General features: G+C 41.0%; 1 protein-coding gene across 2 annotated transcripts in view; it reads left to right on the forward strand.

The window, feature by feature from the left end:
• The first annotated feature begins 476 nt into the window (after positions 1 to 476).
• Positions 477 to 17,838, forward strand: part of LOC128691672 (mucin-2-like) — an 85,520-nt gene continuing 68,158 nt past the window's right edge. Inside the window, exon 1 of one of the 2 annotated variants that reach the window (XM_070088866.1) lies at positions 477 to 831. Coding sequence is in view for 1 of the 2 variants with exons in the window: in XM_070088865.1 (XP_069944966.1) it covers positions 553 to 831 (279 nt within the window). In the remaining variant the exon portion in view is untranslated. The remainder of the gene's footprint in view (positions 832 to 17,838) is intronic. The other variant, XM_070088865.1, reaches the window with a different exon arrangement.

The raw sequence follows: 17,838 nt of genomic DNA on the forward strand, positions 1-17,838 counted from the left end.
ACCTCTGCTTAAAGCTATGTATGGATCCTGACTCCATTACATTGCTTCCCAAACTGTTCCACTTCCCGACTACTCTGTGACTGAAGAAATGCTTCCTAACATCCCTGTGATTCATCTGTGTCTTCAATTTCCAACTGTGTCCCCTTGTTGCCGTGTCACATCTTTGGAACATCCTGTTTTTGTTTTGTGTGTGTGTGTGTGTGTGTGTGTGTGTGTGTGTGTGTGTGTGTGTGTGTGTGTGTGTGTGTGTGTGTGTGTGTGTGTGTGTGTGAGAGAGAGAGAGAGAGAGAGAGAGAGAGAGAGAGAGAGAGAGAGAGAGAGAGAGAGAGAGAGAGAGAGAGAGAGAGAGAGAGAGAGAGAGAGAGAGAGAGAGAGAGAGAGAGAGAGAGAGAGAGAGAGAGGTGTTAAGATATTCTGCAGCAACAATACGTGTCGAGCATACAGCTGAGAGTTTAGGAAGGTTCCGTGGGCTGCGACCACTCACCAGCCTCACAACTTGTGTTGACTCTGCTGGTGAAGGAGCTCAGTGCTAATCTTGAGGATACATAATACATGCATTACTTTACTAACAATTCAGTGTCAGCAAACATGTCGAGTGCAGCAAGAACAGAAGAGACTCAGCGGCTGTCGTACATGTCAAGAACGGAAGTAGTGCGCCTGATAGTGGGCGGACTGGGTATAGCAGTGTGTGTGGTGCTGGTAATAGGTGCGGTCATTGCAGTGGGCCTCTACACTACCCAAGCCAACCGTATCCTCATCCTCACCGTGGTAGCTGTGTCAGCCGCAGCCATCTTACTCCTGTGTTACATCAAGCCATCATGTTTAAAACAGGTATAACAATTTGTTTAGCCAATGTCTATTGTTCGGGTATCTCAGTGTTTAGGAGTGCTTGAAAGCAACCCTCATTACTTGACTTGAAAAGAAGGAACAATATCGTGACTGGAATACACAAATAACCCGCATAAAGGAGAATATCTTTATTTTTACAAGTACATGTACAAGGTATACAGTCCTAGCTGACATTAATGACATACTACTGTATAGAAAGCCCTTTGTTATGCTGAGTATTTCCCGCAAATTAGGTCAGTTTTGTCCCAGGATGCGACCCACACCAGTCGACTGACACTCCGGTACCCATTTTACTGATGGGGAACAGACAACCGGTGTAAAGAAACACGCCCAATGTTTCTACCCTCGCCGGGAATCGAACCCGGACATTCGCCATTTATTCATGTAGGTTCGCCGGTACTTCCGGCCCTGGTAGACGAGCCTCGCCGTGTGAAGCGAGAGTTTTAGCCAGCAGGCCACGGGACACCCTGATACTTATGATGAAGTTTCGGTCCTACCTGCACCATTAACTAGTACTGTGTGACAAGTTTCGGTGCTGGTCCTACCTGCACTATTAACTAGTACTGTGTGACAAGTTAATGGTCCAAGACGGACGGAACCGTCGTCTTAAGCTTCATTCTCGTCTATGCGGGTTATTTGTGAATTATTTGACTTGGGGTATGTAAACAGCACTCACAACACTTTCCCTCAACCTTGAGCGAAATTTAGTTCTAATGAAAGCTTATTCGTCATCATTAGATTAAAGATTTAATACCTACAAGTTAAATGATTAAAACACCGGCAACACCTGGGTACCTTTATGACCCATAAAGATACCAGGGTGCTGCACAGGTGTCTTAGTCATCAACTTGTTTCGTCATACCCACACCTGTCGACCTTACATCTCTGCATCTTGTTTGACTTGACTGGGTCAAGTCAAACACAATATGTGTGCCAATAACATCTGTGTGCCCTTAAGTCCATTGTAAAACAAAAATATGTATGAAATAGTTAAAAACTTACATGTAGGCTTTACGATATTCATGTATGTGAATAAACTCAGCGACAGATCATGGTGGTAGGAACTATTAAGTATAAGGTGTCAGATATATTCATGCACAGGAGCTAAACCCATAAGTGATACACCGCCTGGGAAATGGGAGGCGAGGTAATCAGGTTTGAGCCAAGGAATGGGAGGGTAACTTCAATCCCTTCAAGGAAAATATCACAAAATATATTCACTCAGCAACGGTATGTTAAACATTAAACTCTGTTAACTTAGTGAAGTATTTATTACTATCCTTTCTAATTATCACTAGAATTAGATTGCGAAAAGTTAAAAAAAAATGACTACCAGGAAAGATTTGTAGAGTGACGCACAATGTGCTCGCCCAGCGAGGCGCTTAACACCTAAATCGTTTATACAAGGTCTTGAAGACACTTAACTAGTACTGTGGTGGCCCGGTGGCTAAAGCTCCCGCTTCACACACGGAGGGCCCGGGTTCGATTCCCGGCGGGTGGATACATTCGACATGTTTCCTTACACCTGTTGTCCTGTTCACCTAGCAGCAAATAGGTACCTGGGTGTTAGTCGACTGGTGTGGGTCGCATCCTGGGGGACAAGATTAAGGACCCCAATGGAAATAAGTTAGACAGTCCTCGATGACGCACTGACTTTCTTGGGTTATCCTGGGTGGCTAACCCTCCGGGGTTAAAAATCCGAACGAAATCTTATCTTATCTTATTAATATGTGCCAAAGTAGTTAAACCACTTACCTTTAGTACCCCCTCCCCCTCTCTCCACACCCACCCACCCTTTTCCACATTCCATCCTTACCTGTCCTTATTCCTTCCCCAATTTATCAAACCTCTGGTTAAAGAACCTCGACCTTGTTGACAACTAGTCTTCACCAGGGTTCTAACATTATCTCAATAACACAGCAAATTATTAAAAACAAAATGGCGAGGTTTATCATTGATACTAGCGCTGACCACACGTGGTCACAATGTTTTCTCCAAATTTGTGGTTTTAAAAGTGGCATTTTTTTTTAAAGTGTTGAATTCACAGGTGAGAGCTGCCATTCTACCTGGGATGCTACCCACAACAAGTACCTACTTACCGCTAAGCGAATAGGGACAAAAGGTGTAAGGAAACATGACCAACGTTTCCACTAGAGCCAAAATGGAACCTCAGCCACAAATCAGCTACGGGTCTAAATTGTCAGCTCTGAAATTATTATGTGTCCCTGTCCAGTCAGTTTCAAATTTTCAACGCTAGTATGCAGTAACTAGGGCAAGGTAGGTAGGTAGTAGATTCGCCGGTATAATAGCCTGGCCCGGGCCTTTTCCAAGAGGTGGCCCGGCCTTGGCTCTGTCGTGGGAGTGTCTCAGACCAATGTCTGCCATGGAAAGAGGTACAAATACCTCCTCGTCTTCTGGGACTAGTTGTCCCCAAGCCAAGCCCCATTCCCTGCCCCCCACGGGGCTAGGAGAAGCTAGGCACCTTGGGCTGCCCCCAAACCCTGCCCACACTGGGCTCGAAGAGTGTGGCAGCTGCATAGCAGCAGACGATATCAGGAGGTGCAAAGGCAGCAAACACTACAGGATCCTTTTGGAGCCACACCCCAGCTTTGGGCATTAAACCCGAGTGCTGGGGAAACTCAAGAATGTCTCTTGTTGTGTGTGTTGCTGTTGCTACTACTACACTTGTCCGATGCACTCCTCTCCGTGAACTATGGCAAGATTCTTGAAACAAACGACATGTTCAGGTGCCTTATGACCTGAAACTTTTCCTGATAGCTGCAACAGAATACACAGGCATAACACGAGACAAAAACATCTGGCATCCCCTACGTCCGACTCAAGCCTGTGCAAAACCTCAATGCGCATAGAAGGTCCTAAGTCTGGAACTTCCTGCCTGAAGCATGAAAGGTCCCCAGGCTTGAAGCCTGTCCAATTAGCAAGCCTGGTCAATTAGCAAGAACTCATTTAAAATTAAGTCCTTTCTAAAAAAAATTCTTTTACCTTTAAAGATATTTTTTCATTTATGTTAATGTAAAAAATAATAATTTTGTACCAAAACAACCTTATAAAACTTACTTAACCTTATTATAACAAGAACAATTTAATTTAGCCAAATCCGACTAAATATATTTTAGACAAGTTTACAATAATTTAATAATAAACAAACACAACGAAATTATTTTTTTTCGTTAGGTTCAGAATGATTTTTGCTAAATTACTACATGCACAAATTTTCGCTTGACATATTCGGCAAGAAGAGAGTTGCTATTTAAGCCAAAAATCACAGGTTTTACCTATTCGGCACGACATATTCAGACTATGCAACGTTAAATGTCGCAAATTACAATAGAGTGAGAGAACGCTGTTATTTACGTGTTGAATAATAGTATAAAAAGTATCTATAACATAGTATATTTAACAGCACTTTGGTTAAAGGAATATCATTTTAAAATATATTATACACATTACCAACATTATGCAAGTCATGTAGATGGAGCCTCATACATCAACCCAACTTGTCTGTCAACATTATGCTTGACGTCAGTAGATTATATTGCTCAGCTATCAAAACTTTGGAGTCCAGTCCCTGGACCAATTATGTACCTCTGTAATCTTTTGACTACCGCCCACAGGATGGGTATGGGGTGCATAATAAACATATTAAACTAACTAACGTCAGTAGATATAACTGATGTATTTATGAACCTGTCGTCATAACTCTTCCCTTTCAATATATTCAGCACCTTTTCAAATAATTTTTATGGTTTTATATTGGATATAATAACCGAACGGTAATTCATATCTACAGTCATAAATCTATTTTTTATAGATACACAGAAAGTACCGGTAATTAATTTTGTCAGTCAGTTACCATCATCGTCACAAGCTGCGTTAATTCAGTCATGAAAAAAAAGTCTTCACTCCTCCAATTAATAAATTTAAAGACAACTCAATCAGAAATGTTCAAGAAATGGCAAAGTATTTTATCAATAGTGGTATATTACAGACCATTGTGGAGAAATACCCTGACTTTGCTAGCTGTAAATAGTGTGTGTGTGTGTGTGTGTGTGTGTGTGTGTGTGTGTTAGTTACCATTTTGTCCTAGGCACATGTCGATTAGACACTAGGCCTGTTGTGTGTGTGTGTGTGTGTGTGTGTGTGTGTGTGTGTGTGTGTGTGTGTGTGTGTGTGTGCACGCTCGTGTGTGCGCGCACGCTCGTGTGTGTGTGTGTGCACGCTCGTGTGTATGTGCGCGCACGCTCGTGTGTGTGTGCACGCTCGTGTGTATGTGCGCGCACGCTCGTGTGGGTGTATGACCCACTTAATATTTGTATTTATAACTCATTCAGTTGTGAGTGAGTGTGGACGTGTCACTGGCTCATTACTTCGTAATTTGTTCACGATTGTAACCATGTATAGACGTGTAAATGATTCCATGACCTTTGTAACTTGTTCATGATTGTGACCAGATCTACCTTAGTTCATGACCTTTGTAACTTGCTCAGCTATCATAACTTTGGGGTCCAGTCCCTGGACCCATTATGTACCTCTGTAATATTTTGACTACCACCCACATGATGGGTATGGGGTACATCATAAATATATTAAACTAAATTAACTCCTCCGTTTAATATATCTGAGTTGCCAGATGTCACTTTTCCAAGCTGCGGTAAGATAAGAATTCGTTCGAATTTTTAACCCCGGAGGGTTAGCCACCCAGGATAACCCAAGAAAGTCAGTGCGTCATCGAAGACTAACTTATTTCCATTATGGTCCTCAATCTTGTCCCCCAGGATGCGACCCACACCAGTCGACTAACACCCAGGTACCTATTTGCTGCTAAGTGAACAGGACAACAGGTGTAAGGAAACGTGTCGGAATGTTTCCACTCGCCGGGAATCGAACCCGGGCCCTCCGTGTGTACAGGAACATTTTTCCACAACTGTACCATCAGTCCATGATCGCATTTGTGAAATGACTCACGATATCCATGTAGTCTACACTTGCATTTTGATTTTTTTCCAAAGCTTCCATAATCCTCTAATGGTTCAGCAGTCATGACAAACACGATCTTCCCGCTCTGTATCCATCTTGGTTTAAGTTATGTAGGTTATGCTTTTCCATTAAGTTGGTAATTTGGAGTCTCACCCTTCCAAATACTTTGATATGTGAAACTAGTGCTTCTAGTCTTTTTTTTTTTTTGCCAGCACTTTAATGCCTCCTTGTTCAAGGGAGTTATGACTGCACTCCTAAAGTCCTCTCGTATTTCACCGACATCTAAGCTCTTCAAATAATACAGAGTGCTCGCCCTAGTGGTATTTTACCATTTATATAAATAAATGACTCCAGGAGTTAGATCCAGGTGCAGCATGTGTGGGAATATTTTCTATTTCTTTTTCGAATTTTATGGGATTAATGCTTATGTCAGATATATAGTTCGTAGGGCAGATAGGAGTAATTAGAATACTGTATCCACCACGCCAGTTCCGTTTAGTAGATTGCTGAACATTGAGTCGTTCTGGTCTTTAAATATTTCACTAATTTATTTTTCGTAGACACTGTATGTGCTTCCTGTAAGTAATCGGCCAATACTACAGGCAGTTCTTAACTTTGATTTTGTTAAGGGTAGGAATATTTAAGATTTTTTAAAATTTCAAGGACGGCTTTTGGTTCCATTAGTGTTTCTTCCATGTAGTAAAAATATTTAAGTTTCTTATCCTTATCAGTAATATCACTGTTTACAGTTTCTTTCCTTCATTACTGCTTTCTGGTTGGTAAGCAGCTCAGTAACCTTCAATACATTTGAATCACCCTTTTACCCCCTCTCCTACAAACACACTTGACACCCCTCCAAACACACCTGATTACCTCCCACACAATCTTTTTTTTTTTTTTTTAAGATATTGTTCGGTGCTGACGGTTCCGTTCAAGGCAGGAGATATATCACAGCTGGAAAGGATGAATGTTTTACTGTCCACATCGAGCCAATAAAACTTATAAACTACTAGAAACACCTCAAGCTGTAGGCATATACTCTTGGGCGAAGAAGGGAGCCTGGATATATACACTGAAAATACTCAGGGGACCTAGTCCCAAACCTACTACACTACCACAGTGTAATAGCAAGAAAGATGGGAGAAGTGTAAAATAGACCCAACTAAAAGCAAGGGTACCACAGGCACAATAAGATACTGTGCCAACATCCGTGGTGCAAGCTTATTTAACCTGCTACCAACAGATATCAGATGTATTACGAGAATAAAATGTAACTGGACCACTGTCGACTGCCAGGCTTTGATAAAGGCCAGGGGGCTGCCAACAACAGCTTGGTTGAACAAGCAATCAGTAGAAAAGCCTAACCCCAGGCTGGGCTTCTAGGACAGAAAAGCTCTTGAAATCGGTCACTGGTACATCACATATTTAAGTGGCCCGTGGTCTGGTGGCTAAAGCTCCCGCTTCACACACGGAGGGCCCGGGTTCGATTCCCGGCGGGTGGAAATTCCGACACGTTTCCTTACACCTATTGTCCTGTTCACCTAGCAGCAAATAGGTACCTGGGTGTTAGTCGACTGGTGTGGGTTGCATCCTGGGGGACAAGATTAAGGACCCCAATGGAAATAAGTTAGACAGTCCTCGATGACGCACTGACTTTCTTGGGTTATCCTGGGTGGCTAACCCTCCGGGGTTAAAAATCCGAACGAAATCTTATCTCTTATCTTAATGCAGAATGGACCTGATGTTACATTGTAAACAAACGAAAGGTAGACAATATATTATTAATAATGAGACGGAATATCTACCCAAGATGGAATTACAAGCAATTAAATGAAGTTGGATAAATTTATTAAGGATGTAGGAAAGTCCTGATAGCAAGATAATTGTTAGGTAAGACACATATGCAACAGTTAGACAACTTTATTCCGAAACGTTTCGCCTACACAGTAGGCTTCTTCAGTCGAATACAGAAAGTAGGCAGGAACAGTAGAGATGTGAAGACGATGTAATCAGTCCATCACCCTTAAAGTCGTAGAATTTGAGGTTGTCAGTCCCTCGGCCTGGAGAAGTTCAGTTCCATAGTCAGGAACTGAACTTCTCCAGGCCGAGGGACTGACAACCTCAAATTCTACGACTTTAAGGGTGATGGACTGATTACATCGTCTTCACATCTCTACTGTTCCTGCCTACTTTCTGTATTCGACTGAAGAAGCCTACTGTGTAGGCGAAACGTTTCGGAATAAAGTTGTCTAACTGTTGCATATGTGTCTTACCTAACAACCTGTCGGTATTGTATACCATTTTGATGTTCAGCAAGATAATTGCTGATGAGTAAGACACTGCCAAGGAATGTCTCTTATGTACTGTGCATATCTTAGTTGTAAAACAGTTTATCCGGATACAGGAGTGGGAAAGGATGGACGAAAGTAGGAACTGCTTAGCATGCTATGTTCAGATAATCTATGCACAGTCCTTCAGCATTTCTGGGAAGACGCATGCATTTAATACACGACCATCGTAAACTAGATGTGAGCATGCATTAATACACGACCACCGATTACCATATGTGAAAATATAAAATCGTGGGCAAATCACGAGAAACTATCCCAATGGTACGTCCGTTTACCTGAAGAGGGTTTCAGGGGTCAGTGCCCCCGGGGCCAGGTCTGTGACCAGGCCTCATGGTGCATCAGGGCCTGATCAACCAGGCTGTAATTGCTGGCTGCACGTAAACCGACGTACGAACCAAAGCCCGACTGGTCAGGTACTGACTTTAGGTGCCTGTCCAGCGCCTTCTTGAAGACAGCCAGGAGTCTATTGGTAGTCCCCCCTTATGTATGCTGGGAGGCAGTTGAACAGTCTTGGGCCACCGACACTTATTCTGTTGTATCTTATCGTGCTAGTGGCGCCCCTGCTTTTCATTGGGGGGATGTTGCATCGTCTGCCGAGTCTTTTGCTTTCATAGGGAGTGATTTTCGTGTGTAAATCTGGTACTAATCCCTCTAGGATTTTCCAAGTGTATATAATCATGCATCTCTCCCGCCTGCGTTCCAGGGAATACAGGTCGAGGAACTTCAAACGTTCCCAGTAATTTAGGTGTTTTATCGCAGTTATACGTGTCATGAAGGTTCTCTATTCATTTTCTAGCTCAGTAATTTCACCTGCTCTGAAAGGTGCTGTTAGTGTGCAGCAATATTCCAGCCTAGATAGAACAAGCGACCTGAAGAGTGTCATGGGCTTGGCATCCCTAGTTTTGAAGGTTCTCATTATCTATCCTGTCATTTTTCTAGCAGATGCGATTCATACAGTGTTGTGGTCTTTGAAAATGAGATCCTCTGACATTATCACTCCCAGGTCTTTTATATTAGTTTTTCGCTCTAATGTGTTTGGAATTTGTTCTATATTCTGATATAGTTTTAATTTCAAATTTTCCATATCGGAGTAATTAAAATTTCTCATCACTAAACTTCATATTGATTTCTGTTGCTCATTTAAAGATTTGGTTGATGCCCGCTTGCAGTGTCTCCAATGGAGGATATTGTCATGCAAATTCGGGTGTCATCTGCAAATGAAGACACGGTACTGTCGCTTACATCCCTGTCTATGTCAGATATGAGGATGAGGAACAGGATGGAAGAGAGTACTGTGCCTTGTGGAACAGATCTTTTCACCGTAGCCGCCTCAGACTTTACTCTTTGTGCCCTATTTGTTAGGAAATTATAGATCCCTCTACCAACTTTTCCTGTTATTCCTTTATCTCGCATTTTGTGCACTATTACACTATGATCACACTTGTCAAAGACTTTTACAAAGTCTGTGTATGCTACATTTGCGTACTGTTTGTCTTCTAGAGCATCCAGGACCTTGTCATAGTGATCCAGTAGTTGGGATAGGCAGGAGCGACCTGCTCTAAACCCATGTTGCCCTGGGTTGTGTAACTGATGGGTATCTAGACGAGTGGCGATCTTGCTTTTTAGAACCCTTTCAAAGATTTTTATGATATGGGATGTTAGTTCTTTGTTATTGCTTTACTGCCCCCTTTGTGGAGTGGGGTTACGTCTGTTGTTTTTAGCAGCTGTGGATGACCCCCGTGTCCACGCTTCTTCTCCACAGTGTTAAAAGCACATGATAGGGGTTTCTTGATGAACACGGCGTTCCACGAGTCTAGGCCAGGGGCAGAGTGCATGGGTATGTCATTTATCCCCTTTTCGAGGTCATTTGGTGTTACGATAATGTCAAATAGTAATGAATCTACTAAATTTTGAGTCTCGCTCATAAAAAATTAATTTAGATCTTCGACTCAGTCTGGTTGGCGGCTCCCTAAAAACCGAGTCATATTGGGACTTGAGTAGCTCACTCACTTCCTTGCTGTCATCTGTATAGGACCCATCTCGTCTAAGTAGGGGCTCGTCTAAGTAGGGGCCCAATACTGGATATTGTTCTCGACTTAGATTTGGCATAAGAAAAGAAATATTTTGGGTTTCTTTCAATTTCAATTATGGCTTTCAGTTCTTCCCGCGTTTCTTGATTCATGTAAGATTCCTTTGGCTTAAGTTCGATGTTTGTTATTTCTCTGACCAGCGCCTCTCTTCGTATTACAGATATATTGGCCTCATTTAGCCGCTCTGTTATTCTTCGCCTTCGCTTGTAAAGGGAGCGCCTCTCAATTTCTAGTTTACATCTTCTCTTCCTTTTCCTTAAAGGAATATGCCTTGAGCATACCTCGAGTGCCACAGTTAATTTTTTTTCTAGACGTAGGTTTGGATCCGTGTTGCTTAGGATATCTTCCCAGTTTATACCATTTAGGACTTGGTTGACTTGGTCCCACCTTATGGTTTTGTTATTGAAGCTGAATTTGATGAAGGCTCCCTCGTGACTTACAACATTTTGTTGGTCTGGGGCCCCGAGCATACATGTCTGAACCTCTATAAATGTTGTGATCTGAGTATATTTTTTTTGGTATGGTAATATTTCGTATCAGATCATCATTGTTAGTGAAGATGAGGTCCAGTGTATTCTCCAATCTTGTTGGCTCTGTTATTTGCTGGTTTAAGTGAATTTGGTGTGGACATTTATAAGCTGCGAGTTTTCGTCTGAGCTGCCTCCTGGGGTAATTTCTGCTACAGCATTATTTGCTACATTCCTTTATGAGCTATATTATTTACATTTGGCCTTTCTGGCATCAAAATACACTTTCTCTTCGTTCAAAATACACTTTCTCTTCTGGGGTGCCTTTCAAACAGGTGACGACTACAGGCCGCTGGTATGTGCTCGGTCTCTCAGTATCACTGCCGCTCCATGACAAGTCGGGTTGGGCGCTCAAAATTACATTGTTATTCTATCACTGCTATTTGCACGTGCATAATATGGATGAATCATGTATACTATGGATGAACCATGTATATTATAAATGAACCATGTATATTTTGGCGAACCACATATAACAGTATATCATGATTGAGCCATGAATATTACAATGTCACCTTCCCAAGCCACACGCGCCCTCACCTTCCCAAGCCACACACGCTCTCACCTTCCCAAGCCACACGCGCCCTCACCTTCCCAAACCACACGCGCCCTCACCTTCCCAAGCCACATACGCTCTCACCTTCCCAAGTTAGTTAGTTAGTTAGTTTAATATGTTTATTATGCACCCCATACCCATCCTGTGGGCGGTAGTCAAAAGATTACAGAGGTACATAATTGGTCCAGGGACTGGACTCCAAAGTTTTGATAGCTGAGCAAGTTACAAAGGTAATGAACTAGATCTGGTCATAATCATGACCAAGTTACAAAGGTAATGAGCTCCAGGTTGAGCTGGTCACACTCATGAATAATTGCAAAGGTAATGAATCATAAACACATTAATCATGAGAATTTACAAAGGTAATGAGCTCCAGGCAGAGCTGGTCAAAATCATGACAAGTTTCAAAGGTAATGAATGATAAACACGTTATGACATGATTACAATCATAGACAAATTACAGAGTAATGAGCAGTTAACAAACATAGTAGGGAATTCATCCATTGCCCTCACCTTCCCAAGCCACACACGCCCTCACCTTCCCAAGTCTACACTCAATAACTAAGTCTAGTCCTTGGCTCCTGCAATTTCTGACGACATGCTCGTCGCCCTACTGGAGGCTTCTAGCTCAGGATGACACACCATTACTTCCTGGATGCAGCCCATCCTGCGTAATGGAACAGGACTGGGAAAGAGTTAGCTTTTGTTCTCACCAATCACTGTATATAATAGGGTAGCCGAACATTTTTTTTTTTTTTTTTTTTTTTTTTTTTTTTACTTTTTCCACCTAAATTGTTCTAAATTTTATAATTCGATTAAACCCAGATACCATGAGGGAAGTGCCGCGCGTTTAAGACCATATGGAGCAGTTTTACTTTTCGGCCATTGCTGCCTGCCCAGACCAAGTCATGACATGTACAAAGGAATTCAGCCACAAACCCCATAACACCCAGCAGTAGTTAAGCCCTGACTTTCTTCTTCCACAAGCGTCACTCCTCTCACTATACTTATCCTTATACCATCTTTTATGCTCAATTCCTAAAAGGGTCTTTTTTTTTTACATAATGTTAAGCTAAGCGGGTAAACCCAAATTAGTTTAATAAAAATGTCTCTAGTTTGTCAAGTTTGTCAGTCAGTCAACTTCTGAGCAAGTGCGTATAACATTAAAATCATTCCCATTTTATCATAATTGTTGGTGTCTACTCTTAGAAGTCAAAAAAATAGCAAATATATAACCAGCAAAGAAATAATTACAATGTTAAACCAGTTTAATATGCATTCTTCAAGGAAGTTGGTCGTGTCTAGGGTCGGCTCTAGGAGTTTTATACGAGAGGGGCTAACGGATGACAATCTGGTTGAGAGGAAGGGGACTCTTGGCATGAATCAGAACTATTAATATTTTGATTTGGGGCTTTGGGGAAGGCTGATAGAATTTTTGGAAGGCGCCCTGTTATATGTGGCATTTTGCCAAGAAGAGGTGTTGGTAATGAATGGTTGTCCAGAGCAATTGGTATTAATTGTTGGCTGGATAAACACTGTAAGGATAATGCAGTACCATTCATTGACAACTGGGACAACTTCTATGGCCGAAATGACATGTATGCCAGGGATGGGGTTCACTTATCCAGGGCAGGTGTGGGTTTTCTTGCTAACTCAGTTGAGGGGGTTGTTAGGACTTTAAACTAGGATTAGTTAGAGGTATGGGTTTAGAAATGATTAATAATGAGTATGGATATATTGACTTATGCTCTGATATTAAGAATCTTAATAGTAACTGTCATGGAGTAACTCTGGGTAATGATAATTTCAGAAATTGTGTAAAAACAAAGATGAATAGGAAAAATGTGCAGAAGAAAAAACATATGATGGTATTTTATGCTAACAGTCGAAGTGCAAGAAATAAAATTAATGAACTACGTTTGGTAGCATGTGCTGGGAACTTTGATATCATTGCATTAACTGAAACGTGGTATGATTTAAAGAGTCGGGATATGACTGCTGAGTGTAATATTCAGGGATTTAAGTTATTCAATGTGGATAGATGTAATGGGAAGGGGGGAGGAGTTGCATTGTATGTTCGAGAAAATATTAATTGTTGCATAAAAAAAGGTATAAAAATAGATGGAGCAGTAACAGAGTCTGTTTGGGTAGAGTTCGTGGAGGGTCAAGAAAAACTAATTCTAGGTGTAATATACCGACCTCCAGGCTTGGATCACGATAGAGGGAGACTTCTTTGGGACGAAATTGTTAGGGCTTCTGGACACAGTAACGTAGTCATAGTAGGGGACTTTAACTTTAGCCAAATTGACTGGAATTCTTTGACAGGTAATCTAGAGTCCAGTGACTTCATGGAAACAGTTCAGGACTGTTTTCTGAAACAGAGTGTAACTGAACCTACCAGGGGTAATAATTTGCTAGACCTAGTCTTGTCAAATAAGGAAACACTCGTGAATAATCTGGAGATCACTGAAGAGCTTGGCGCAAGTGATCACAAATCCATCACCTTTAGCATTAATTGGGAATGCAAGAATAATGATAATACAGTAAAAATCCCCGATTTTCGTTCTGCCGATTATAATGGACTTAGGGAACATCTGTCTAATCTTGATTGGGGTTATCTAGCTAATGATTTTATTGACGATAATCATACTTATGAATATGAAGGGATCTGCTTTTATGATTGTTTTCTTAATAATGTACACAGTGCCCAGAGTATATACATTCCCCAGAGAGAAATTAGGTCTAATAATAACGATCCCAAATGGGTTAACAGGAGGCTAAAGCATCTATTAGGGGAGAAAAGGGGAATTTATAGGCGCATCAGAAGAGGAGAGGTTAACCTTACTGACCAATATGTTCAGCTTAAAAGAGAAGTAAAAAAGGCGATTAGAAAGGCTAAACGTGACTATGAAATTAGAGTTGCTAATGAATCAAAGACTAATCCAAAGGGGTTCTTTCAAGTGTATAGGACGAAGGTGAAGGAAAAAGTAGGACCTCTGAAATCTGGGAATGGACAGCTGACGGATAATGAACTGGAAATGTGTTCCTTATTTAATGACTATTTTTTGTCAGTTTTTACACAGGAAGATGTAAATGAGATTCCAGTAATTAACAATTATTTAGTTCCTGATGAATTTAAGTTAACTAATATTACTGTCACGAGGGACATGGTTATTAAACAGATAGACAAACTGAAACAAAATAAGTCCCCGGGACCCGATGAGTTGTTTTCAAGGGTACTTAAGGAATGCAAGATGGAGCTTAGTCAGCCATTAACGAGTGTATTCAATGCGTCCATCCTTACCAGTGTTGTGCCAGAGATGTGGAAGATGGCTAATGTGGTTCCTATATTCAAATCAGGGGATAAGTCCACTCCTTCAAATTACCGTCCAATAAGCCTGACATCTATAGTGGGCAAGTTATTAGAATCAATTATAGCTGACATTATCAGAAGTCACCTTGAAGAGCATAACTTGATAAATGAATCTCAGCATGGATTCACGAGAGGTCGTTCCTGCCTGACAAACTTACTGACGTTCTTCAATAGAACATTTGAGGCAGTTGACAGTGATAAGGAATATGATATTGTTTATTTGGATTTTAGTAAAGCCTTCGACAGAGTACCTCACAAGAGACTCTTAAGAAAAGTGGCAGCTCATGGTATAGGAGGTAAAGTTCTAGCATGGATTGAGGCATGGCTTACCAATAGAAAGCAGAGAGTTACCATTAATGGAGTGAAATCTGAATGGGGATTAGTCACTAGTGGCGTTCCACAAGGATCAGTTTTAGGCCCTCTCTTGTTCATAATTTACATTAATGACCTTGATGAAGGGATTACTAGTGACATGAGTAAGTTTGCTGATGATACAAAGATAGGCCGTATAATTCACTCTGAGGAGGATATCAATGAACTCCAGGACGATTTGAACAAATTAATGTCTTGGTCTGAGAAATGGCAGATGAAGTTTAATGTGGATAAGTGTAAGGTACTTGCCCTTGGTAATGAAAATAACCCTCGAAGCTATAATCTAGGTGAAGTAGAGCTTGGTCATACAGAATGTGAAAAAGACTTGGGAGTCATGGTAAGCAGAAATCTAAAGCCAAGACAGCAGTGCCTCAGTGTGCGCAACAAGGCCAACAGATTACTTGGATTTATCTCAAGAAGTATAAGTAACAGAAGTCCAAAAGTTATTTACATAAGAACATAAGAATGTAGGAACACTGCAGAAGGCCTGTTGGCCCATACTAGGCAGGTCCTTTACAATTCATCCCACTAACAAAACATTTGCCCAACCCAATTTTCAATGCCACCCAAGAAACAAACTCCGATGTGCAAGTCCCACTCAAATCCAACCCCTCCCACTCATGTACTTATCCAACCTAAATTTGAAACTACCCAAAGTCCTAGCCTCAATAACCCAACTAGGTAGACTGTTCCACTCATCAACTACCCTATTTCCAAACCAATACTTTCCTATGTCCTTTCTAAATCTAAACTTATCTAATTTAAATCCATTACTGCGGGTTCTCTCTTGGAGAGATATCCTCAAGACCTTGTTAATATCCCCTTTATTAATACCTATCTTCCACTTATACACTTCGATCAGGTCTCCCCTCATTCTTCGTCTAACAAGTGAATGTAACTTAAGAGTCTTCAATCTTTCTTCATAAGGAAGATTTCTAATGCTATGTATTAATTTAGTCATCCTACGCTGAATGTTTTCTAACGAATTTATGTCCATTCTGTAATATGGAGACCAGAATTGAGCTGCATAATCTAGGTGAGGCCTTACTAATGATGTATAAAGCTGCAGTATGACCTCTGGACTTCTGTTGCTTACACTTCTTGATATAAATCCCAGTAATCTATTTGCCTTATTACGTACGCTTAGGCATTGCTGTCTTGGTTTAAGGTTGCTGCTTACCATAACCCCCAAGTCCTTTTCGCAATCTGTATGGCTAAGTTCTACATTATTTAACTTATAAGTGCTAGGGTTATAGACACTCCCGAGCTTCAGAACCTTGCATTTATCCACATTGAACTGCATCTGCCACTTTTCTGACCAAGAGTAGAGTTTGTCTAAATCCTCCTGAAGTTCCCTAACATCTACGTTTGAATCAATTATCCTACCTATCTTCGTGTCATCGGCGAATTTGCTCATATCACTAGCAATTCCTTCATCAAGATCATTGATATATATTATAAACAACAACGGGCCCAAGACTGATCCCTGTGGAACGCCACTTGTTACTGATCCCCACTCGGATTTAACCCCATTTATGGACACTCTCTGCTTCCTGTCTGTGAGCCATGACTCGATCCACGAGAGCACCCTCCCCCCAATGCCATGAGCTGCTACTTTCTTCAACAGTCTTTGGTGCGGAACTCTATCAAATGCCTTACTAAAATCTAAGTAAACAATATCAAATTCTTTATCGTGGTCAACAGCCTCAAAAGCTTTACTGAAGAAAGTTAATAAATTAGTTAGACAAGACCGGCCTCTTGTGAATCCATGCTGAGTATCATTAATCAAGCTATGCTTATCGAGATGGCTTCTTATAATCTCAGCTATAATTGACTCTAGCAACTTGCCTACAATTGAGGTCAGGCTTATTGGGCGGTAATTTGACGGTAACGACTTGTCCCCTGTTTTAAAAATAGGAATTACATTAGCCATCTTCCACATATCAGACACTACACCTGTTTGAAGAGATAAATTAAAAATATTAGTTAATGGTTCACAGACTTCCATTTTGCATTCCTTAAGAACCCTTGAAAAAACCTCATCAGGACCCGGTGACTTATTTTGCTTCAGTCGGTCTATCTGCTTCACAACCATTTCACTAGTGACTGTGATGTTACATAATTTATCTTCTTCTGATCCACTATAAAAATTAATTACCGGAATATTATTAGTGTCTTCCTGTGTAAAAACCGAGAGAAAATAATTATTTAAAATCGAGCACATTTCATTCTCTTTGTCAGTAAGATGCCCATAGTTATTTTTAAGGGGACCTATCTTATCTCTGACTTTTGTTCTATATACCTGGAAAAAACTTTTTGGATTAGTTTTAGAATCCCTAGCAACTTTAATTTCATAGTCCCTTTTAGCTTTTCTTATCCCCTTTTTAATGTCCCTCTTAATGTCAATATACTGATTCATAAGATGACCCTCGCCTCTTTTGATACGCCTATAAATTCCTTTCTTATGCCCTAGTAGATATTTCAGCCTATTATTCATCCATTTAGGGTCATTTCTATTTGATCTAATTTCCTTATAAGGGATAAACGTTCTTTGAGCAGCATGTATTGTGTTCAGAAAACTGTCATATTGATAGCTCTCTTCGTTACCCCAGTCAACAGATGATAAGTGTTCTCTAAGCCCATCGTAATCTGCTAAGCGAAAATCTGGGACTGTTACTGAGTTATCCCTACTATCATACTTCCATTCAATTCTAAATGTAAT

The sequence above is a fragment of the Cherax quadricarinatus genome, chromosome 26 (genome assembly GCF_038502225.1).
Source record: "Cherax quadricarinatus isolate ZL_2023a chromosome 26, ASM3850222v1, whole genome shotgun sequence".
Lineage (NCBI taxonomy): Eukaryota > Metazoa > Arthropoda > Malacostraca > Decapoda > Parastacidae > Cherax > Cherax quadricarinatus.